This window comes from Pseudophryne corroboree, chromosome 5 (assembly GCF_028390025.1).
Source record: "Pseudophryne corroboree isolate aPseCor3 chromosome 5, aPseCor3.hap2, whole genome shotgun sequence".
In the NCBI taxonomy this organism is placed as follows: Eukaryota; Metazoa; Chordata; class Amphibia; order Anura; family Myobatrachidae; genus Pseudophryne; species Pseudophryne corroboree.
In genome coordinates this window covers 452,443,772-452,469,891 of record NC_086448.1, presented here as the reverse complement: position 1 = coordinate 452,469,891, position 26,120 = coordinate 452,443,772, and the positions used below count along the sequence as shown (strand labels likewise).

The 26,120-nt window shown below is 41.9% G+C and overlaps 1 protein-coding gene across 3 annotated transcripts in view; it reads left to right on the top strand.

Moving 5' to 3' along the window:
• Nucleotides 1-26,120, top strand: part of GABBR2 (gamma-aminobutyric acid type B receptor subunit 2) — a 1,221,295-nt gene that overhangs the window by 413,379 nt on the left and 781,796 nt on the right. The window contains exon 2 of one of the 3 annotated variants that reach the window (XM_063922932.1): nucleotides 7,682-7,759. The exons of the other annotated variants lie outside the window; for them this stretch is intronic. Within the exon in view, the coding sequence (XP_063779002.1) occupies nucleotides 7,736-7,759 (24 nt within the window). The 5' untranslated portion in view covers nucleotides 7,682-7,735. The remainder of the gene's footprint in view (nucleotides 1-7,681; nucleotides 7,760-26,120) is intronic. 3 annotated transcript variants of the gene reach the window in all.

Genomic DNA, 26,120 nt, shown 5'->3' with positions numbered 1-26,120 from the left:
CGGTAAAAGGGAAGACTTAGGTACTCTCTACTTCGATTGCATATCAATAGAGACTACATGAATTTCTACTGATAATGGGAAAAAACAACAATATCATGGACTTACAGTACTGTAAATATCTTTTAATTAGAGATGAGCGGGTTCGGTTTCTCTGAAACCGAACCCGCACGAACTTCATGTTTTTTTCACGGGTCCGAGCAGACTCGGATCCTCCCGCCTTGCTCGGTTAACCCGAGCGCGCCCGAACGTCATCATGACGCTGTCGGATTCTCGCGAGACTCGGATTCTATATAAGGAGCCGCGTGTCGCCGCCATTTTCACACGTGCATTGAGATTGATAGGGAGAGGACGTGGCTGGCGTCCTCTCCATTAGAAATTAGATTAGAAGAGAGAGAGAGATTGTGCAGAGTCAGACAGAGTTTACCACAGTGACCAGTGCAGTTGTTGTTAGTTAACTTTTATTTATTTTAATATAATATATCCGTTCTCTGCTATATCCGTTCTCTGCCTGAAAAAAAACGATACACAGCAGCAGCCAGTCACACAGTGTGACTCAGTCTGTGTGCACTCAGCTCAGCCCAGTGTGCTGCACATCAATGTATAAAAGGCAAAGCTTATAATAATTGTGGGGGAGACTGGGGAGCACTGCAGGTTGTTATAGCAGGAGCCCCCAGGAGTACATAATATTATATTAATTTAAAATTAAACAGTGCACACTTTTGCTGCAGGAGTGCCACTGCCAGTGTGACTAGTGGTGACCAGTGCCTGACCACCAGTATAGTAGTATATTGTTGTATGTATTGTATACTATCTCTTTATCAACCAGTCTATATTAGCAGCAGACACAGTACAGTGCGGTAGTTCACGGCTGTGGCTACCTCTGTGTCGGCAGTCGGAACTCGGCAGGCAGTCCGTCCATCCATAATTGTATTACAATATATACCACCTAACCGTGGTATTTTTTTTTCTTTCTTTATACCGTCGTCATAGTGTCATACTTGTTACGAGTATACTACTATCTCTTTATCAACCAGTGTACAGTGCGGTAGTTCACGGCTGTGGCTACCTCTGTGTCGGCAGTCGGCAGGCAGTCCGTCCATCCATAATTGTATTATTATTATAATATATACCACCTAACCGTGGTTTTTTTTTCATTCTTTATACCGTCATAGTGTCATACTAGTTGTTACGAGTATACTACTATCTCTTTATCAACCAGTGTACAGTGCGGTAGTTCACGGCTGTGGCTACCTCTGTGTCGGCAGTCGGCAGGCAGTCCGTCCATCCATAATTGTATTATTATTATAATATATACCACCTAACTGTGGTATTTTTTTTTCTTTCTTTATACCGTCGTCATAGTGTCATACTAGTTGTTACGAGTATACTACTATCTCTTTATCAACCAGTGTACAGTGCGGTAGTTCACGGCTGTGGCTACCTCTGTGTCGGCAGTCGGCAGGCAGTCCGTCCATCCATAATTGTATTATTATTATAATATATACCACCTAACCGTGGTTTTTTTTTCATTCTTTATACCGTCGTCATAGTGTCATACTAGTTGTTACGAGTATACTACTATCTCTTTATCAACCAGTGTACAGTGCGGTAGTTCACGGCTGTGGCTACCTCTGTGTCGGCAGTCGGCAGGCAGTCCGTCCATCCATAATTGTATTATTATTATAATATATACCACCTAACCGTGGTTTTTTTTTCATTCTTTATACCGTCGTCATAGTGTCATACTAGTTGTTACGAGTATACTACTATCTCTTTATCAACCAGTGTACAGTGCGGTAGTTCACGGCTGTGGCTACCTCTGTGTCGGCAGTCGGCAGGCAGTCCGTCCATCCATAATTGTATTATTATTATAATATATACCACCTAACCGTGGTTTTTTTTTCATTCTTTATACCGTCGTCATAGTGTCATACTAGTTGTTACGAGTATACTACTATCTCTTTATCAACCAGTGTACAGTGCGGTAGTTCACGGCTGTGGCTACCTCTGTGTCGGCAGTCGGCAGGCAGTCCGTCCATCCATAATTGTATTATTATTATAATATATACCACCTAACCGTGGTTTTTTTTTCATTCTTTATACCGTCGTCATAGTGTCATACTAGTTGTTACGAGTATACTACTATCTCTTTATCAACCAGTGTACAGTGCGGTAGTTCACGGCTGTGGCTACCTCTGTGTCGGAACTCGGCAGGCAGTCCGTCCATCCATAATTGTATTATATACCACCTAACCGTGGTTTTTTTATACCACCTAACCGTGGCAGTCCGTCCATAATTGTATACTAGTATCCAATCCATCCATCTCCATTGTTTACCTGAGGTGCCTTTTAGTTCTGCCTATAAAATATGGAGAACAAAAAAGTTGAGGTTCCAAAATTAGGGAAAGATCAAGATCCACTTCCACCTCGTGCTGAAGCTGCTGCCACTAGTCATGGCCGAGACGATGAAATGCCAGCAACGTCGTCTGCCAAGGCCGATGCCCAATGTCATAGTACAGAGCATGTCAAATCCAAAACACCAAATATCAGAAAAAAAAGGACTCCAAAACCTAAAATAAAATTGTCGGAGGAGAAGCGTAAACTTGCCAATATGCCATTTACCACACGGAGTGGCAAGGAACGGCTGAGGCCCTGGCCTATGTTCATGGCTAGTGGTTCAGCTTCACATGAGGATGGAAGCACTCAGCCTCTCGCTAGAAAAATGAAAAGACTCAAGCTGGCAAAAGCAGCACAGCAAAGAACTGTGCATTCTTCGAAATCCCAAATCCGAATTCCGAGCCCACCCGCTGGCGGTGATGCAGGGCAGTCTGGAGCGACTGCTGATGCTGACATCTGGTCCGGACTGAAGGACCTGACAACCATTACGGACATGTCGTCTACTGTCACTGCATATGATTCTCTCACCATTGATAGAATGGTGGAGGATTATATGAGTGACCGCATCCAAGTAGGCACGTCACACAGTCCGTACTTATACTGGCAGGAAAAAGAGGCAATTTGGAGGCCCTTGCACAAACTGGCTTTATTCTACCTAAGTTGCCCTCCCACAAGTGTGTACTCCGAAAGAGTGTTTAGTGCCGCCGCTCACCTTGTCAGCAATCGGCGTACGAGGTTACATCCAGAAAATGTGGAGAAGATGATGTTCATTAAAATGAATTATAATCAATTCCTCCGCGGAGACATTGACCAGCAGCAATTGCCTCCACAAAGTACACAGGGAGCTGACATGGTGGATTCCAGTGGGGACGAATTGATAATCTGTGAGGAGGGGGATGTACACGGTGATATATCGGAGGATGATGATGAGGTGGACATCTTGCCTCTGTAGAGCCAGTTTGTGCAAGGAGAGATTAATTGCTTCTTTTTTGGTGGGGGTCCAAACCAACCCGTCATTTCAGTCACAGTCGTGTGGCAGACCCTGTCACTGAAATGATGGGTTGGTTAAAGTGTGCATGTCCTGTTTTGTTTATACAACATAAGGGTGGGTGGGAAGGGCCCAAGGACAATTCCATCTTGCACCTCTTTTTTCTTTTATTTTTCTTTGCGTCATGTGCTGTTTGGGGAGGGTTTTTTGGAAGGGACATCCTGCGTGACACTGCAGTGCCACTCCTAGATGGGCCCGGTGTTTGTGTCGGCCACTAGGGTCGCTTATCTTTCTCACACAGTCAGCTACCTCATTGCGCCTCTTTTTTTCTTTGCGTCATGTGCTGTTTGGGGAGGGTTTTTTGGAAGGGACATCCTGCGTGACACTGCAGTGCCACTCCTAGATGGGCCAGGTGTTTGTGTCGGCCACTAGGGTCGCTAATCTTACTCACACAGCTACCTCATTGCGCCTCTTTTTTTCTTTGCGTCATGTGCTGTTTGGGGAGGGTTTTTTGGAAGGGACATCCTGCGTGACACTGCAGTGCCACTCCTAGATGGGCCCGGTGTTTGTGTCGGCCACTAGGGTCGCTAATCTTACTCACACAGCTACCTCATTGCGCCTCTTTTTTTCTTTGCGTCATGTGCTGTTTGGGGAGGGTTTTTTGGAAGGGACATCCTGCGTGACACTGCAGTGCCACTCCTAGATGGGCCCGGTGTTTGTGTCGGCCACTAGGGTCGCTGAGCTTAGTCATCCAGCGACCTCGGTGCAAATTTTAGGACTAAAAATAATATTGTGAGGTGTAAGGTGTTCTGAATAGACTGAAAATGAGTGTTAATTATGGTTATTGAGGTTAATAATACTATGGGATCAAAATGACCCCCAAATTCAATGTTTTAAGATGTTTTTTAGGGTTTTTTGAAAAAACCACCCGAATCCAAAACACACCCGAATCCGACAAAAAAAATTCGGTGAGGTTTTGCCAAAACGCGGTCGAACCCAAAACACGGCCGCGGAACCGAACCCAAAACCAAAACACAAAACCCGAAAAATTTCAGGCGCTCATCTCTACTTTTAATGTGCCCATAATACTTCAATATAGAGGGTATTGAGTTTTTTTTATAAGTACGAATCTAACAAAATAACATACAGTATAAAAAACAACACATGTAGGTAGCTTCTTTGTAGTCTGCAGATGCTGCAGTATAAATAAAGACATGTAGACAGGATGTACAGGTCTAAACAGACGTGTTGTCAATGGTTTTTTTCTGGTCAACTATATAACTCTGTAAGCTTCTTAGTATATTGTATGTTGTATTCTGTTAGCATAAAACATGCACCACCTAATTAATTACGTAGTAATCAAGATAGCTGTGCAATGTCACCCTTTACTACCATTGCAAGCACCTTTGTGCAGTGCAGGTGAGGTCCCCACACATCACGGTGCATATAACCTTGGAATTCTTTGTTTTGACTGTGAAATTGAATATGGAGTCTTTAAAGTAAATAGTGCAGTTGATACATTATCTATATTGATGTTCACATAAAATGCACAGAAAGCAATGTTCTTTGCTGAACAAGTCAATAAAATGTTTTTAAGGAACATATAATACAGAGGATATAGAATAGTTCTGCTGTTATGAGCAATTTAGCCAGTTTCTTTCCAGGTTAACTAGTTTATTAGACAATATTTCATTTGCCTGACAAGAAAGACTGTGGCCCAATTACTCCTGGACCATAATTAAAGTATAATTGCATTGTGTTTTGTTCCAATGTTTTGAAACAGATTATATCCAAAAGTTATCAAACACATTTTATGTTTCACTAACTTACTGTATGTCCATTTACATCTGGAGAGGTGGAATAGGAGTGGGCAGCTTAAAATAAATACTATAATGGGGCAACTATAACTGTAAGGGAATTACATATGAAAACATATACAGATAAACCTTTTAGAAGTATATATTTTGTTTATGTACTATAGATAGGCTGGTGCAACTATAGTGAGCATTGCCTTCAAGCTACTTCTGATTGGCTGATTGCATATTGAGCCCTCAAGTTGACTGTACTTAAATCATCTGTATGGCAGCTACATTATTTAAAGTAACGGTCAACTATGTTATTTGCATTCCATGCCGGCAATTGCAATTTGATTTTTAAAATGGAAAATATGTCAATGTTTTTAATTAATTCAATTTTTTTGTGTTTAGTTACATTTTATATTAAAGGCATGACTCTGGAATTTTTAGTAACTGTGAAGACACTACTGTCACATGTTAAACTAGAAAAAATTTACATTGAAATTTGCTGTAATAGGATAGGATTATATTCATGTACAGTAGCAACGGGCTAAAAGGACTAAATTGAGGGATGGGTCTGGTAATGACCAGGTATGAAGTCTAATGCCCCCAAAAGTAGAGATGTGCACTGACCCTTGGGTTTTGGTTTTGGTTTTCTGGTTTTGGCAAAACTACCCTCAAGTGTTTTGGTAAGATTTGGATTTGGGTTTGAATTTCTTATTTCTTTTTCTTATTTAAATGTAATTTGGAAATATTTTTGTTCCCACAGTATTATTAACCTCAACATTAGTTTCCAGCATTTCCAGTCAATTTTGACCACCTCACAGCTCATAATATTGTTTTCACTAATATTGGGCAAATTAGCCTCCCTATAATTGAGCTGCCATTGTGTGTTAGATACTGCCACTGCTGCTGAAAGTGATACACCCACCCATTGGGCTGTCACAGTCATGCAATCTTTTGTTTGACCAGTACCGCCTGTCCACATATCTGTGGTTAAGTGTATAGTGGGTAGAATGGCATTTTCATATCTTTTCCTTCGGGTCACTCTTCTCTACTGTTAGGTTCACCTCCTCACTGGCATTGACTCAGGTTACTCTGGGTTGAGCTCATACTACCGTCAGTGGCGTAAGTCCTGATGGCATCCCAGTACCGGCATATCACGCCTTAATGGAAAAGTGGCTATTATACAGTAGGCTAGCTGGTGAGTTCTACGAGTCTCAACCCAGGGTGTACAGAGGCCACTTCCCAGAAGACCCCCTGAGAACATAGACTTTTCAAGAAGAGGATCCTTCAGTTGTAACAACCACTTGTGGCTGACTTACAACATAATCCTCTTGGATTTTATAAAATTCTTGTCCAACACACTCTTCAACATCCTTATTAGCATCAGATACATAAATACCCCCCCTCATTTGGTTGCACTTCCACAGTAGCATCCTCAATTTACACAGCTAAACCATCACCATCCTTACTTTTACTGCTGCTCATCCACACATTTGCAGAGGGTTCAGATATGGCAAAAGGAGGCTTCTCTAGTATTACAATGTCAGAATCAAAAATGTCAGACTCAGACCTAGCTAATGTGGATGCCCTTAGACTCTCCTCAGGGATTTGTGAAGAGTCTGAAAACACAGTTTGTTCTTCAGCCTAGTATTTTTCTTTTTTTTGATGCACTGATTTGTCTGTTTTAAAGGTGACACATCTAGACTCAAGGCCTAATTCATGTTTGTACACAATGCCGATTATCATGCAATGGAGCGATTGCAAAATGATGCTGCAATTGCACTAACAATTAAGTTTTCATTGCAAAGTGATTGACAGATTGTGGCCATTTGAAGGTGATAACTGGGAGTTTACAGGGAGTGGTTGGAAAAACGCAGGCATTTCATGCCTATTTTCAGGGTGTGTAGAATCTGCCATCAGCTGTGAGCTCATACATGTTAAAATATGGTGCCTGTGTCGCTACTGCTGTGTCCAGTCTGCATAGCCATAGACTACTTTTAGCTCCAATGTTCCTCATTTTTGCTTAAAGGCTGTATATATGTAATGTGTATGCAACTGCAAATGAGTTTGCAATGACTCCGTTATGTACCTCTTATAACTGCTGGATGGCAGTTTCATTTGCTAACATTAGCAGTTCCATAGCCTAGAAGTTGCAATTGCATTTGCATACAAACATGAATTAGGCCTTCAGGAGAGAGACTACATTGAATGTGAGACTACAGAAGATGCCTGACTGTGCTTGGCCCTGGCTTTCATAAATTCCATTATAGCCCTTTTATTGCATGAAACAGCAGTAGCAGGACCACCACTCACCAAAAAGGCCATGGCATGAGACTTTCCTTGCCACTGTGTGTTATTTTATGGCATGTTGACAATTTTACATGTTTCTGTAGTACATTTTCCTCTCATATTTAGAGGTAATGTTTTCTTAACTTTTATGAAATGCTGTTAGATTTGAGGTACACCAAGTTTGCCCATTGTCACCTTTATTTAGATGAATACAAAGAGACAGGCAAGTTCATGACATCAAGTGCTAAAAGAAAAAGAGATGGAACCAAACCTTCCCTTATATGTAAGTAGATTCTTAGCGAGATGGTTCCACCTTCAATCATCTTATTGTTTAGTTCCACTCGTATGCCAAATTTTATGCAAAACAAGAAATAAACAATATGTAGTATGTTAATGAATCTTTGAGGTGAATGAGCACCCTTTGTGTTTTAAAGGCAATCTTTATATACTGTGTTGGAAATCCCAATAGACCCTCCACCGTTTCTCTTAAAAGTAAACAGATGGCGTACCAGAAACTCACAGAAAAGAGAGTGATTCATGCATATAAAGGTTTCTTTATATTCTATGAATCAATATATCAAACCAGAACTCAGTATGTGAATTAAAGCCATGCACATACTGTAAAGGAATCTTTTGTTGCGCCAAGTGATTAGACTGGCATACCCCAACTCACAATTCTGAAGGAGGGTTTAAACACATCAAGGTATCTTTCAAAATCCAAAAGACCTCTATACTTTAATCAAGAAAATGTGCTTTATTTTCATAATAAAACATTTTTTTTCTTTTTTGCATCTACAATTGGGTGGTATTCATGTGACCGGTGGTCGGGAGATGGACGGTCACATGACCTCCACCGACACCCCGCCCCCTCACTATCCCGATGTTCGGCATGCTGACCAACAGGGACTATTTCCACTCGTGGGTGCCCACGACACCCATAGGGCGGAAATAGAACCCGTGGCGACCGCAAGTCGCCACCGAGCCCGCAGTGTGGTGAGCGCAGCGAGCCCGCAAGGGGCTTGTTGCACTCGCCCCTCCCCGCCGGGTCGGTATGCTGCTGGGATCCCGGCGTCGGTATGCTGCCGGGATCCCGGCATCGGTATGCTGATCAGACATACTACACCCCTACAATCAATTGCACTATTAAATATGCGGTAACAAGCTGTCTGTATCTTCAGATTTATCAGTCACTATAGTCTATGGGCAATTGCAAGCATACATACTGTACAGTAACAATGGAATATGCTGACCCTATATTCGGCATCTATATATATAAAAATGGATGTATGTGTGTATGTATGTGTGTATATATGTTCCAGCATAACTCTGGAAGGCCTGAAGCAATTTACACCAAACTTGGTACACATAGGACTTGCAATCTGGAAATAAAATACTGTTGGGGTAAGACACCCCTAGCACCCCTAGAGGTGGGAAGGGGGGGGACATGTAAAAATCCATAGTTTTCGGGGTTGCGGAGATGAATAGTGACACTCCAGATGCAGTTTCAGTCCAGGTTTAGCCCACATCAGCATGGGGGCTTAGAAGGGGTAGTGAACTTAAACCTGAAGATAGGCGCAATGAAAATAGTCTTATTGCGGTAATATTTCCATGCGGGCGAAGCCGTGGGCAAAAAGGTAAAAAGGTATTTGATATATATATATATATATATATATATATATACAGTATGTATATATATATATATATATATATATATATATATATCAAATACCACTGACTCATCACAAAATCTCCTTAACCATAAGGACATTTGGACAATAGCTTGCCTTTGTGTTGGAGGTGCCCACTAAGAAGGGATTTTTCTAAATTCCTCCCACATAGGGGTTAAAAGGTGTAAGATGATCATTGGAAATTCCCCCCTCACAGAGGAGAGTCATGGTGCCGGCGATACCAGGTCACAGAGTGGGGAGGACACAATGCTCTGTTCCTGGAAAGCTTGATAGTCAACAACTGCTTATCTGCTGTGTAAAGGGTACCAGCAGCTCTCCCAGCGACCTTTAGTGTTTGTGCAAAAATCTTTACCTTTTTACCTCAAAGGAGGAGCCCTAAGGAGAGCAAGAAGCTAAGCAAGGAGACCTAGGGTCCTTTGAAATAGCAAACCTGACATATTTAACATACAGCGGGCGGAGCTTGGCCTGTTGTCCCGGCATTTACTGCACTGAGCAAGGCAGCATCAGAGGCGGGACAGGGAAGAAAAGGAGGCAGATTATTCTCCTCAGCACCAGCATTTTGACAGCATCAATCCGGGGAAGCCCAGAGGTGCGGCCTGACAAAGATTGGCATTATTCTTTAAATGCCGTAGCGAAGCACGGGTATTCAGCTAGTTGTTAATAAATGAATGCTAATAATTGGAGTAAGAAACATTCAAGATAAGCAATAGGAATGTCAAAACAAAATGTTGCAGTAACCATCTGCATCCAATTACAGTAGCTTGATTAGCTAAAGATTGGATAAAAAGTAAATGTCTGATTGCTGTACTTTACTGCACTAAATAATGTGGTCAGCATGTCAACATTCAGAATGATGTCAACAATATAACGTTGATATTGTCTGAATATCGACACCAGCATAATGACATCATGGTAAAAATGTAGACATTATGAATGTCGACATACAGAATGCTGACACGTGAAATTAAGGTTAGGGTTAAAGTTAGGCTGCACTTTGGGTTAGCCTAAAATAAGAGTATAAACATAATGTTGACATTTTGATCATGTCAAAATTATGTCAGAATCAACATTATGAACATGTCAACATCCTGATTGTCAACAATCAGACCATGTCAGCATCAAGGTATCAACATTCTGAATGTTGATATGAGGACACCCTTGAGGGAAGCCTGGTCCAGATAAGCATGGAAGGTCACCAAACACCACATCAATGTATTTGACAAAGGACTCTATCTGAAATGCATTAGAATGGAGCTAGTTGTCCTTCCTTACTTATCAGGACCAGGCTTCAATCAAGGGGTTCTCCTTGCCCCATTTTACTTCCCAGACTGTGAGAAAAGAATTTAAGTTTTATACCTCTGACCAGTTACTTTCAGGTAATCAATTTAGGTCATATACTTATGGAGATACAGTACGTACTGTATTTTGTTTTTTTTATGTATTTATTTTATGGTTATACATGTTAGCACTTATATAAATATACTGGTTTTCTGATAATGCATCATTACTATTAGATTGTTTTTCTATCTGTTTTTAAAGTTCATATTTTTTTGGAGTGAAACAGAATATTTCATGAACCCAAACATTTCATCTGTATGGTGTGACAGAGGAGAATCCAAATACTGATGAGGATTTGTGAAAAATTGGGGGATTCTTTTTGGAGATTAAAGACATCTACAAACTTAACCACCTGGTTTATAAGGCGTTAATTAGATCCCTTTTGTTTATTGACTGACATTACTGTTAAGTGCCTTCCTCTTCTTTTCACATACTGTTCATTTATATAGGGTGAGTGACCCTGGGGTTGGACTGCAGCAGCTGTGCTTTACAGTGCAGGTTATAAAATTAATTATTTCTTATCTGTATGTAAAGATAATATTTGTATGTACAGTAAGTGTGTTTTGTATTTAACCAATTCTACATTTAATTTAATGGACAAACATTTCCCAGTGTTAGGTTTTTTTCTTTCTTTTTTTTATGTTTGAGAATGCATAAAGGTTAAGTGGATTGAAAGGTTTCCATGAAAAGGGTGAGAACACTTTCCTTCATTTGCCCAGCACTAATGTTATGTTGGGTTAGGAGAACATATGCTGTTTTCTCTGTGACATTTAGTTTATTTATTAAGTGTTGTTTTTTGTGCCTGAGATGCAAGGTTAGATTGGCATTGTCATTGCTTTTTATTTTTATTTCTATATAAAAAATAAATACCCCCTGGGGTTTTTTTTACCCTCCTTTCTTTCTCACCTTCCCCTACTTTACCTAGTCAACCACTCTTTTCTTGCTGCTCTGAGGAGAAGCAGAGAGCAGTGTTCACATCCCCTCTTAGCCAAATGTCATGGGAGCAAGACTTGGATTAGCATAGGTGATATGCCAAGTGTTTAGTTAGTTTCATGCCTGCAATCAGAAAGAAAAGGCTGACGGCAGTCACTTGATTCCTGGTTTGGTATATTATGTTGACTTTCATAAAGTTGACATGAGAGTGTTGACATGTTCATGATGTCAACATTCACCATGTTGACACTGATGAAATATCTACATGGTTAGCATGTTAACTGTGTTTTTAAGATAAAACTATCCCTAACCTCTAACCTTTATCCCTAAACCTAACCCTTACCCCTAAACGTAAACCTAATCCTAAACCCAATGGTAATGTCGACATTTGGACATCAACATTTCATATGTCAACATGTTATCCATGTTGACATTTACGATGTCGCCATTTAACTATGTCGCCATACATGTTGCATACCCCTAATTCCTAACATATTGGTTAGCAGACATAGGGCGGTATTCAATTCTTTCCTCCCCCTTCCACACCTTTTCTGTTTCTGCTGACTGGCGTGGTATCATCATTTTAGCTCGCTACCCCCGGAGTAGTGGGGTGCCCAACCCTTTACGCAGCTAAACCTGATTACTATGGGCGCGATATGCGCAATAACAGGGATAACTTTAGAAAGGAGATCCCCTTATTTGAATACCGCCCATAAAGTATTGGATGTACAGTGTGAGTTCAGTGCATGGTCATTAATGGCAATCAAAAAGGATAGAAGTACAGTACTGTAGTTTCAACAATGATATGATGTCAAACATACTAACGTAAAAGTTTGGACAGACTGGATACCAAGTTACTGTAAGCAGTGAGCATTGCTATAGTGCAAGGGGGTGACAAGCTGTTGTGGAACTACACATCCCAGCATGCCGTGCCACAGATTTTCTATTAGGGAGTGCTGCAAATGTGTCAGGGCATGCTGGGGTGTGTAGTTCCACAACAGCTGGAGGGCAGCTGGTTTGACACCCCTGCGTGTAGTATGTTTTATAAAGCAAAGGGCATTTGCCCGGTTTTATTTGGCTACATGCTGATTGACACATTTTTTTCATAAGGACCTACTGTACTGACCCACGGTCTGTTTTATGGAGTCATTTTATTTTAGGGTGTTCCTGCTTTAATATTTAAGTATACATCGTACTGTATATGTGTTATACAACCCGGTATTTTTTTTTTAGAAACTGATTATCTTAACACTCTCAATGCATGGCATGTTTTGGCACAGGTAAGGCAATTACTACAGTATATCCCTAAAACTGCATATTTCTTTGAAGCTGTTATTTTAAAAACATAAGTTAACACCCATTATAATCATGTTATGAATTACACTACAATGTTTAAAGGGGTTGCCATATTAATTAATTGTATTTTATTTGCCTTCCTGCAACTTTTTCTAAATACAGTAAATAGCTTTTTAAATTAGTGTCCATCAGAGATTTTTAGCTATATATTTATAACACGAGGCACGCTGCTTATTCCCATTGCACAAGCATTTAAAATTGTATTCAGTGGAGAGAGCTAGAGAGAACTGGGGCTTATTCCAGAGTAACAATAATAAACAAATTTACTTTTTGATGTTAAACATGGCTAATATGCACAGTTAGAGGCAATGTTAATTTTGACAAGGATCTTCAATTTAGTTTCAGACTTAAGAAGCATACACACTCGCCGAGAAAGTAAACAACATTGCTCAGGAAGGGTGAAAATGAGCAACGCCGTTTACTTTCTCGGCAAGTGTGTATGCCGCAGCCGCTGCCGAGCGATGCGCAGCCCCGCAAATTGTTAACAACCCTTTCTGCAGGCCGTGAATGCAGCTCAGTTTGGACTGATGTCCAAGCATTGCCTACATGGCCTGCCCACAGCGTGATGTCACTGAGTGATATGGTCATTATATCGCTCAGTGTGTATGCACTGCCGCCAACCGCTTGGCCCGTGGGGGGGGGAAACACTAAGCAACCCCACTCATAAAGCACATCGCCTAGTGTGTACCCACTGTTAGGGTCTCCTGCCCTGTGCTGCCACGTCGTCAAGGCAACCGGGAGACAAGTGCTAGCAGAGTAACCTGAGCGCAGCTGATACTCCGGTTCGGGTCTTTTGCTGTGCAGTGGTTACAGGCTCTGTGCACGGCAGGGGATCCGGTGCTGGTTTTTGTGCTCACAGTCTGTGAGGTCTGAGTGGAGCGTGGACAGCACCTGCTATATAAGGCCTCTTCTCAGGTTAAGCAGATGCTGCTGAATCTTTGTTGGTTAGTCAGTTCCTGAAAGTTAGCCAGTACTGTGTAGCTTTGTATTTGTTGTTGCTTACTGCAAATAGGCCTGGGGATTTGGTACTACACTCTGCCAATCCAGACCTAGCAGTAAGACTGGAGTCAGTTGTTTAACTTGCTGGGGTTCTTTTGTTACTCTGTGAACTTAGCAAGTTTGCGGCTGTATTCTCAGATTTGCCTGCCTAAATCCTGTCTCACTGTGCAAGGTTTTTAGGTGTCAGTTTAGTGGCAGTAAGCTGAACCTGTGCACTGCAAGTGAGGATTAGGATTGTGGAGACTCTCCTTGTGTCTATCATTCCATCTCTGACCAAGGAGTTTACTGCCACACCCGTTGGTAACCCTTTAGGGTTTTGCTGTTGCCCTTAGCAACAGCATTTCGGGTTCTCTACGTATTAAAACACAACATCTTGCTTTTTCCATCTGAGCATTACTAATACTAGGGAGACACCCAGTTTCTTAGCCTCTGGGCTTCTCTGTTCACTTTGTGTTTATTTTGTTACCCTATCACCTTCTGTGTACGTAATGTCATATTCCCCAGTCTGTCTGTGAGTTCATTTGTTTTGCATCCCTATCCGTTCAGACACCAGTACATTCCTGCAGGCACTGGTGTGCATAACAGTTCAAACACCAGTACATTCCTGCAGGCACTGGTGTGCATAACAGTTCAGACACCAGTACATTCCTGCAGGCACTGGTGTGCATAACACCCACCTTTAGTCGCTTACTTTAAATTATAGTTGGTTAAAAGTCAAAATTTAGTCTTTTTAGTCTCAGTACTTTTTTTTCTACTTTGTTTAAGGTAATATTTAGTTAGTGTATCTCAGTTTTCATTTTAGTCTAAATTTAGTCCTAAAATAAACTGTAGTCATTGGTGTAAATTTACTAGGATGGGACTTTTTTTTAACTGACTATTATCTTCAAGAAGCAGCTCAATAAATGTTAATTAGAATCTGATTGGTTGCTAGGAGCAACATCACCAGTTCTAAAACAACTCCCACCTTAGTAAATTTACCCCAATGAATCATTTAATCAAGATTTTCATCAACAAAATGAATGCTGGTTATAAGGCTAGAAAAATAATACTGTATATATTTAATTATTGAGAACAGTTCTAACCATGATTAGAAAGAGATGGGAGAATTTGATGGCCAATTAGTTGGTTATGTAGTAAGACCTGATGAGCTAATTTGTGTAATCTGCTAGTGTGTGCATTCATGACTTCATTTTTGCTGCATACTAAATGTAGATAAAAAAAAACAGTACAGAGACTTTTGTAGCAAGGGACAGATTGGGGCTAAACTTTCGTGTGTGCCACAAACAATAGTGCATGGGAAATAGGAGTGTGGTCAATGGGGCATGGTCACCAAGGCCGTCTTTTCGTAAGGGCTCAATTGGGAGTTGCCCAATATGCCCCTGGAGTATAAGGGCTTTAGGCTGATAGCTGAGGGTCCCATTTTCCCAGGGGACTTCAAAACATTAGCCTGTTAATAGCTCTTCCCATCAGATATCTTGGGTTCTGTCTGACGTAGAGTTTTTCTAAGGGTATACACCAAAAGCTGGGACTCTCCCCTGTTGGAGAACACTGGCAGTTTGTCTCTACTATGCCCACAACCAGAGATATAAGCCTTTCAGCAGCATGGTCCCTGCTACAGCTCCACACGCTTGGTATGCCGCTTTATATTTTCGGCAGTTGATTGCTCTTGCTCCTAAACTCTGTTCCCCAAGTCCCCAGTACCTCTTGAAAGGCGTGACTCTCTAGTTTTTTTATGCTAAGAAATCTATTTCCAGAAACTGGAGATATCTGAAGTCAAGAAAGCTGCCCTCCTACCAGGAAATAATGAATATTAAGCCCACTCCACTATCCACCCCTCACCAGCATATTAAACATCCTCTACCACCCTGGAAGTCATGTACCAGGAGCCCTTCATTCAGCCCAATGCCCCCTTCTACAGTTTAGTGTTCTCCCTCCTGCCCCATCTCCCGTCATCTGTAAAGTAAAGGAGTAATTAGCAGATATTACTGCTCCAGGTCCTACGTGCTGAGCGGAAGATAGAACACCCCCTACCACCCGCTGGACATCAAAGCACCGCCTACCGCTGAAGGATGTGTAGGGGCCCCAGTACATTGCATTGCCCAGAGGCCTACTTTGCTGTTAAGATGGTCCTGACCCAGTGGTAAACCTAGTACCCAGCTTCCTGTAGTGCTGCAGATGTGATGACCTTGCATCACTGCTGGTACAGATGTCACAGCTGCCTCTCGGGGAGCAGGGATTTATGTGTGCATTTGTCCTTAATGTTTTTCAGATAAGTACAGTACTTGTTCTTAAATAATAATAATAAAGGGTATATGCCCCCTTCTACAGTTTAATGTTCTCCCTCCCGCCCCATCTCCCGCCATCTGCGCAGTAAAGGAGTAATTAGCAGAAATTATTGCTCCAGGTCCTGCATGCGGAGCGGAAGTTGGAAAACACCCCCTACTGCCCGCAGGACATCAAAACTATTGCTGGTATCTCCCTCCCCATACCACTGAATGATGGGTTGGGGCCCATGTGCATTGCTTTGTCCAGCAGCCTACACTGCTGTTAAGATGGCCCTATACAGTATATGCAATGCATTCTCACATAACTGCCAATACAAAGATCAAACATGCATATATGAAAACTGTTAAATCAAAATAATTCAAATCATTGATTTCAGTCAGCAGATTATCACAATCTCCAGACCCTCAGCCTAATAGCAAATTGCCAGATTGTCACTTTTGGTTACTCATGTGTATTGCCTAAGATTTAAGAATTAGGATAGGCTCCTATGAATGATCTCATAAGACAAGATCAAGTCACCCAACTGTATTTTCCATGAATTATCCCAGTAACCAATGAAGGGCACAACCTAGTTTTGTGCTATAAATTTATGTTATACCTGTTGAATATTAAGTGAGCAGTCAAAGAATGTGTATGAAAAATAATTATGTTCTGTTTGACCTGAAGAATGGAGGATGGGTAGGGGCCCCAATGCGCTGCTTTGCCCGGGGGCCTACACTGCTGTTAATACGGCCCTGATGTGGTCCCAGGGCATAGTCTCGTGCCAGGCCCCAACTAAGCATGCTGGCCAATCAGAGCGCCAGGAGGTTAGCTGCTCAGCCAAGCCTTGAGACAGCTGGACCGGCCCAACAGGTCTTCGGGCCTTCTGGCATTTGCCAGAATTGCCAGTCCAGCCGTGAATGTACAGTATCTCAGGAAGCAAATGTATCAGCTATGCTGACGAAAGACCTGAAACATTGCTGAATGCAAGTTGATCACAACTATTCCCTCTTTGCATTCATGAATATAAATGTATATTTTCACCCATACAGTATGCACAGTTTTACACATACAGATTTGTCCTTTAACGGCATTGCCCAATTCGCAGTTTTCTGGTGACGTGCATACCCTCACACCCACGACCTATACGCAGTGTATGGGAAGACTGCGGATGCGAGCGTACACAGCATAGCATATCATAATGGTGTCGTAATGCATGCACCCCTGCATACACATCGCAGTGAGCCAGTAAAGGACACATCTGCAATTGTTACTGGACTAGTTGATGGCTATCAAACTAAGTATATGTATGGGGGTGATACATATACTAAGTTTGATAGCCATCATTATTATCATGAGTGCTTGCGTACTTGGATAAGCCTATACTTGGTGCAAATTATACACATGATAATGGGCTGGGTATGAAAGTCAGGAGACCGACAGCGGGATCCCGGTAAGTACTTTCTCTGTATCCACAAAGCAGGAAGGAGGCTTAAAAAGCTGCTTATGGCCAAAGGCTAACTGCTACCCACCACTGTATTATGTTATGTGTGTCAGTCTACAAGCAAATCAAGCTACAGTAGTTTTTGTTTTAATGACATTTATTAGGTTTCCTTCTTAAGACCTTTCAGTTTTAAAGTACTGTGGGCTCATAGCCAGTGTAGGGAATGTAGATGTAGAATGAAGAGGTTGAGTGATTCACTTTTAATTTGGTTTTATATTAATTTTACAGTAACAATTAAATATTAACTGTATGATTTAACATTCCTTTTGTGACATTTCATGTGCTTAATATTAACTTGGACAGTTTGCTATTCATCTTCTAGTGTGAGTAGATGGATGCTCACAATGGAATGTAGTCAGGATCCCGGTGGTCAGAATACCGACGCCAGAATGCCGCCAGCGCCGCCACAGCTATTCCCAGTTCTGGGTGTCCATGACACCCATGGAGTGGGAATAGAACCTGTGGTGAGCGCAGCAAGCCGCTGAGCCCACCGGGATTCCGTACGCAACCCCTTACAATATCAACACTGTCCTTTAACCTGTGTACTACCCAAATTACAATTATTTTAGGATAACTGCATAGAAATGGGAATAGTTAGTAAGGATTATGTGAGAAATAGTATTTTATAAGTCATAAACGTTTTCATTATACAGGTTGAGTATCCCATATCCAAATATTCCGAAATACGGATTATTCCGAAATACGGACTTTTTTGAGTGAGAGTGAGATAGTGAAAGCTTTGTTTTTTGATGGCTCAATGTACACAAACTTTGTTTAATACTAAAGTTATTAAAAATATTGTCTTAAATGACCTTCAGGCTGTGTGTATAAGGTGTATATGAAACATAAATGAATTGTGTGAATGTAGACACACTTTGTTTAATGCACAAAGTTATAACAAATATTGGCTAAAATTACCTTCAAGCTGTATGTATAAGGTGTATATGTAACATAAATACATTCTGTGCTTAGACTTAGGTCCCATCACCATGATATCTCATTATGGTATGCAATTATTCCAAAATACGGAAAAATCCGATATCCAAAATACCTCTGGTCCCAAGCATTTTGGATAAGGGATACTCAACCTGTATAACATTTTATAACATGTTCATTATATAACATGTCCCACAAATAGAAACAACTAATTGATTTCTTATTGCAGCTACATTTGCATGTTAGCAAGAAAATAAAGTGAAAGTGAATAGCAGCATACTATACTTACTGTATATTTTTCAAGAAGTGTGTGGCAGTTACAAGTAAGGACTTGTTAGTGTAGGATCTAGTGATCTAGCCCCGGCCATGTCTTCATGTTTGCCCAAAGGGGGCTGTTAATCAAGTACACACCTGATGCATGCTGGAACATTGCCTTATTTTGATGGCTGTATTTTGAGCTCAAGACGTGTGTGTTCCACATAAATGTCTGTAATAAGAGGCTGCAGGACAAATACCATATCACTTCATGTCACTTCCAGGGGTTTCTGGTGAGCCCCAACACCTAGGCATCCCCACCCTTTCATCGTACAATGATTACAAATAGATCCAACCAGGGACATTTTAAGAGAGGAGGGGACCCTTGTGCAGCCTCCATTGCAGGCGCTGTTATCTCTGGCAGTGAGTAGACACTGGCATTAGACACTGAGTCTACAGCACATGCACAGGTCTCCGAGAACACATGGCGCACGCACCTTGTTCTGGGGACGTTACCAGTGCATATGCGCAAATCACTCGGAGATGGCCGTCGCAGCCAAGTGATTTGTGTCTGCAGTGCAGGGCCGCTACTGTGAGTCTCCGAAGCAGTATGTATAATATATGGGTGCAGGATGTGGGTGCAGGATGTGCGGTGTGGGCCCTCTGAACCCAGGGGCCAGTGTGCACTGCATACCTTGCACCACCATAGAAACACCTACGGATCCAACTGCCACTGGGAAATCAAGAGAAACATGTTAGAAAATAAAAGCAAAATTGATATGCATTATTTTGTCCATTCTTTACTAATTTGTGTGCATATGATTGATTATCTAATTACTAAGTCAATGAAGGACCTTTATCATGGCCCTTGTTAAAGAGCCTTCATAGAATGAAAATAATCATTGGGCAGATACTGTAGTTTACTATGTGATGTTATAATAAAGATTTGATATGCCTTTGTTATATGGTAGAGTTTGCTATCTTTCTGCCAATATGTACACTTGCCTTGCACCAGAGCTAGAGTACATCACCTGAGTATGTGAGTGCTGGCTCTTTCCTACATGTTTATGTTATTGTATGTTCACATCTGCATTTCGTAACTGTGGTGTTATTATATTTATTAGCTCATAGTTAAATGTCAAGAAACTGTGCCCTGAGTTTTCCGCAGGGCATCAACGTCTCCAAAAACTAGTGAGCGGGTGTGGCAAGTCATTGAGTAGAATGTTACAGCTAGCCTTCATGTCACTTATCTGTCACAGGATATCTTTATGCAGCATTGTCACCAATTCATTATGGCATGATCAGGTACTGCTAGTGCTATCACGACTGAGCAACCAGAGATGAAGTCTACCAGGCTCTGAGAAGATATGGTTGCTGTGGGTACTAAAGAGACATTATAGTAAAGCATTTTGCACACTGTAACAAATGTACTTCTACATTTGGGAGAAGCTACAGTATGGCCCTCATTCCGAGTTGTTCGCTCGGTAAATTTCATCGCATCGCAGCGATTTTCCGCTTAGTGCGCATGCGCAATGTCCGCACTGCGACTGCGCCAAGTAAATTTGCTATGAAGTTAGGATTTTTACTCACGGCTTTTTCTTCGCTCAGGCGATCGTAGTGTGATTGACAGGAAATGGGTGTTTCTGGGCGGAAACAGGCCGTTTTATGGGCGTGTGGGGAAAAACGCTACCGTTTCCGGAAAAAATGCAGGAGTGGCCAGAGAAACGGAGGAGTGTCTGGGCGAACGCTGGGAGTGTTTGTGACGTCAAACCAGGAACGACAAGCACTGAACTGATCGCAGATGCCGAGTAAGTCTGAAGCTACTCAGAAACTGCTACGAGGTGTGTAATCGCAATATTGCGAATACTTCGTTCGCAATTTTAAGATGCTAAGATTCACTCCCAGTAGGCGGCGGCTTAGCGTGAACAACTCTGCTAAAATCACCTTGCGAGCGAACAACTCGGAATGACCTCCTATGTTACAAAGTTACTACTTCATAAAGTCAAGCAAGTGTTCTATGAATCGCCTATACATTTTTTTTTACCTCTGAAATAAACATGTATGGTAGTGTCCACATACACCTTTCCCCATTTAAGCCGTATGGCCAAATAGGCCATGGAGTCTGTGACTTAGCCACGCCTTGTGATTTTTCTTAAAAAATGCTACTTTAATCTGCTACTTTATACAGATTATTTTACGGAAAACAAATTTGGGAATCTATGCAATCATTACTCATGGTGGAGTGCCTTAGCATTTAGTGCTAAATGAAGCAAAATCCCAAATTTAGCGGGACAGTCCCGTTAATTGTTCACTGTCCCGCTGTCCCACCCGTGGGCCACAATGTCCCGGGGGTGTGCGGAGGGAACGACAGTTGAGAGAGCCAGTGATCACCACTGCTCTGCCCTGCAAAGCAGCCGGTGATTACTGAATAGATGCCATGCGCGTGCGCACAGCTCCCTAGAAAGCAACATTGGGTTACCTAATATTTACTGTACAAGAATTGGAACAAAAAGTGAAATAACTCATCCGTGGGGGCATATAAACAATTAACTAATAAAACACATAACGGACATAAAAGTTTTCATAATGTTTATTCAAATACATACAATAAATAAGTGGTAAATATCATAATAAAACAAATAATTAAAATATAATTACTTGTAATCACCCCTGCAGGAGATGGGCATAGTTTGGTTAGTTCAAGGGAGGAGCTTATTTGAGCCCATGATTTGGCTTTAGAATTTTTGTTTTATTTGGCGATTTATTGTATGCAGATAGGTATTTTTTTTTTCTGTTAATAAATGCTATATAATGGTTATTTTTATATCACAGCATTTCAGGATGTGAAAAACGAGAGAGGGATCATTTTACACACCTGCATTAGATGTTTTTCTAAAACAAAAACACTCTGTAAGAATGTGTTGTTTTAGAATTCTATTCAGTTGAATGAAGAGGTATTTTAGGAGCTTATCAAAAGCATATCTGATGTGTCAAATTGCACTCCAACAATATACCAATCTGGAAGTAACCTTATATAGATAATTAAGGTTTAATGCAATGCTGTCCACCTCTTTCAGTAGGCAGTACATACAGTAAGTTATAAATACATGCATGCTATGTAGATCATATTTCATTTGCACTGCATAGAGATCAGGGGCTACAATTAATGAGCAGACATTTTTATGTAAACTGTTGGTACTGCCACCAGTTTTCTGTCGCTATACTATTAAAGTCAAGCACTATTAAATGAATTGGTTACATAAAGCTAATTTCACATTCTAGTCAAATTTTAATGTATACACGAGGTATGGCGACACTGATGCTATAACTTACATATAATAATATAAAGTATATTTTAAATCTGTTCCCCTTCTATGTACTCCCCTTCTGCATGCACACACAGCTGAATTCATATTTTTTATTGGTCAAAGTCATGAAGTAGCATATTATCTGTCAGCTGTCTGAACAGCTCCGTCATTTTTTTCTTTACTTCAGTAACTGGTGCAGAACGTGTTCCCTTGAGTACAGATTTGACTTTAGGGAAAAGAAAGAAGTAAGACGGTGCTAGCTCTGGCAAGTATGGAGGGTGTTCTATCTTTGTGGGCTGGTGCGTTGTCCTGATGGAGGATGGAACCATTTTTCCACAACTCTGACCTCTTTCGTTCTAGTTTTTTCCTGTAAAGTTTCTAGAGCAATTTTGTAGTAACGTTCATTCACTGTTAACCTTCTTATACCCAGTCTGCCAAGATAACATCCTTAATATCAAAGAAAACAACATGGCTTTGAATTTGGGTTTGCTTTGGCATACTATCTCCATTTTTGGTGAAGATGGTGTTTTCCAGTGCTTGCACTGGCGTTTTGTCTCTTAGTCCCATGAATCTGCTTGAATATGTTCCAAAATGTCTGTAAAAATTTGCTTTCGATTTTCTTTCTACTCAACAGTGAGAAACCTTGGAACCTAAACTTTTGTCTTGTTAAGCTCTTGATACAAAACTTGCCTAACAGTTTCTTTGTTAATGTTTACCATTTCTGCTACCATTCAGATGCTCAGTCAACAGTCTATTAAAATAATTTTCAAAAACAATTCCAAATTTTTGTTTGTTTTTTTATGTGCAAGGCCTACCAGGAAATCCTCTTTGACATCTTCACGACCAATACTAAATCTTTTGTGCCTCTCAAATACACGTGCACGTGACATACAGTCTGCCCTATAAGCTTAAGTTAGCATACAGAAAGATTTGTTGGGTGTTTTGTTCAATTTAACTAAATATTTTAAGTTAACATGTTGCTCTTCTTTTGAACTAAGCATTTTTACAGTGCTCAGGAAAAACACAACTTCTTTAAACGCTGTGTGACAGCAAACTACCTGTACGAGAGGGGTGATAATGGCAAAATTATTTTTTGATAGTCCAAGGTCAATGTTCCCCAACTCCCTTTTAAATAGAGATCAGCGGGTTCGGGTTTTACTCGCATTTACTCGGTTCTCAAATCGGCATCTTATTGGCTATCCAAAACAAGAGACATCCGTGAGCCAATAAGATGCCGTTTTGAGAACTGAGTAAATCCGAGTAAAACTGAACCCGCTCATCTCTACTTTTAAATAATGCAGTGTGGTTTATTTTTTACAAGTACAGTCTCCTTATTTAATAGCCACACCACATGCATATTTTTTGTCAGCATTGCAGCATTACAACATCTGCCCTTAATATCCAGGCTGTACTGTAAAGTAAGGCAAGGGTGTATCTAGGGGTCCAGGCGCCCCTGGCAAAGTAAGGGACTAGCGCCCCCCATGTTTGAATAAGGGAAGGTGCATGTGCAAAAAAGGGACATGATCTTGTGGGAAAAGGGCATGACCATACAATAGTTCCCCCAATTCAAATTACGCTACCCAGTAGTAACCCTTGTACACATGCCCACACAGTAGCAGTTCCCTTTACACATTATGCCCCCACAGTAATTCTTATAACACTGAGGACACATCAGCAGTACCTGGCCTGGCTGAGGAGGCAATGCCACCCAAGGCCAGGTAGTATAATCAAATAGTAGTGCAAAGAAGTGCAGTGCAGCGCACTACCCAGGGGTGCAAGTAGAAAAAAAATCTTAACCTTTGGCGCGAACATGCCAAAAAATTGGTGTGGCCACATGGGTCGTGGCCAATGAAAATGGGGGCGTGATACACATATGACCCAATAGTGCCAGATACACATATGCCCCACAGTGCCAGATACACACATGCCCCCACAGTGCCAGATACACACATGTCCCCACAGTGCCAGATACAGATATGCCCCAACAGTTCCAAATATGCCCCCACAGTGCTAGATATGCCCCCATGGTGCCAGATACACATATGACCCCACAGTGCCAGATATGCCCCCACAGTGCCAGATACACATATGCCCCCACAGTGCCTGCCCTCATGTTGCCAGATATGCCCACACATTGCTAGATACACATGCCCCCACTGTGCCAGATATGCCCTCATAGTGCCAGATATGCCGCCATGGTGTCAGATACACATATGCCCCCACAGTGCCAGATAAGCCCCCACAGTCATATAGTCATAGTCCCCATCCCCATCCCAGCACATAGCCATAGTCCCCTCCCAATAAATAGCCATAGCCCCCACCTCCCCAAGCAAAAGCCGTAGTCCCCGCAGCACATAGCCGTAGTCTCTACCTCTCTCAACACAGTCATACAGTAGTCCCCACCCCCCTCCCATCACATAACAATAGTTCCCGGCCAGCATAGATAGCCATAGTCCCCCACCTCCCCAAGAACATAGCCATAGTCCCCCTCCCAGCACATAGCTGTAGTCAGCCCTTAGCCCATAGTAGTAGTCTCCCCCACTCCCAGCACATACATAGCCTCCCCACACAGCACATAGCCCTAGTCCCCACCCCACAACATCCCAGCAGATAGCCGTCTTGTCTGGCAATACCTGCTGTGCCGAGCTGCATGGGATGGAGGGCGGAGGATCGCTCAGCAGGCAGGAGCTGGCACCGGTGTCCGGTACTGTACCAAACTACGTTAAGAAACTGAAAATAAACTACAGCTTCCAGCAGCCCTTGCCGCCGGGAGCTCCCGACAGCAAGGGTTGCTGGGAGTTGTAGTTTATTTTCAGTTTCTTCCCTGTAGTGCATTGCGGTGCCGGAAACTGGCGCCAGCTCCTGCCTGCTGAGCGATCCTCCGCCCTCCATCCCAGGCAATGCACAGGCAGCTCGGCAGAGCCAGCCCTAGGCATAGGAAACTAGGCAAATGCCTAGTGCATTTGGTATGCCTAGGGGCACAAGCAGCTTCTGCTGATTAAAATGAAATGCAGCATGCCTATATTCTGTGTGTAGCATTTTGTATGCAGATACAGCCACAGTCGCACACAGAATATAGGCATGCCGCATATAATTTTAATCAGCAGAAGCTGCTTTTGCATCCTAGCCACATTGCAATGCAAATAAGATGAATTTTCATTAACAAAAAAGGCATTATCAGACTCTGGACAGGCATCTCTTTCCGTATTGCGCATTGAGGCAAGATGTATGAGGACACATCTGTATCCAAGCAGAGGTCACAGTGTTAGCGGCCGTGTGAGTGCTGTGTGTGAGTGGGTTGGTTGTGCAATAGTGTTCGGCTTATGTGTAAGGGGAATTATGTCGGGCATTATGTGTATAAGGGCATTAATAAAGGTTGGCATAATGTGTAAGGCGCATTATGTTTATAAGGACAGTTAGAATGTGTGTCATATGTTCGAGAGGCATTACTGTGTGGTATGTGTATAAATGCATTACTAATGTTTGGCATTATGTGTATAAGGTGCTCTACTGTGTGGCGTAACGTATAGAAAGGGCACTACTGTGTGGTCTAATGTGAATAAAGAGCAATATGGTGTGATGTTATGTGAATAAGGAGCAATTCAGTGTGATGTAATGTGAATAAGGAGCACTACTATGAGGAGTAAAGTCTAAAGTGGTACTACTGTGTGATGTAACATGAATAAGGGATACTATTGCATGATAAAATGTGAATAAAGTTGCAGTACTGTGTGGCGTAATTTGATTTGGGGGTACTATTGTGTGGCCATGCCCCTTGGCAGCAAAAACACCCCCCTTTTTATTCCTATTTAAAACATAGGGGGTAGGAACAGCAAAATAAGGACTGCTATGGGTGAGGGGTGATGGTGCTGGGAAAGGGATGCAAGGTCAGAGGCAGAACTAGTGGTGGTGCTAGGAGGCACCAGCCAAAATCTTGCACAGGGTATCATATTGGTTAGGGCCGGCTCTGCAGCTTGACACAGCAGGTATTGCCAGACACTATGGCTAAATGGATTTCCACCCATTGGCTGAGAGTGGCACCGTCAGGCGGCGCCCCCTGCT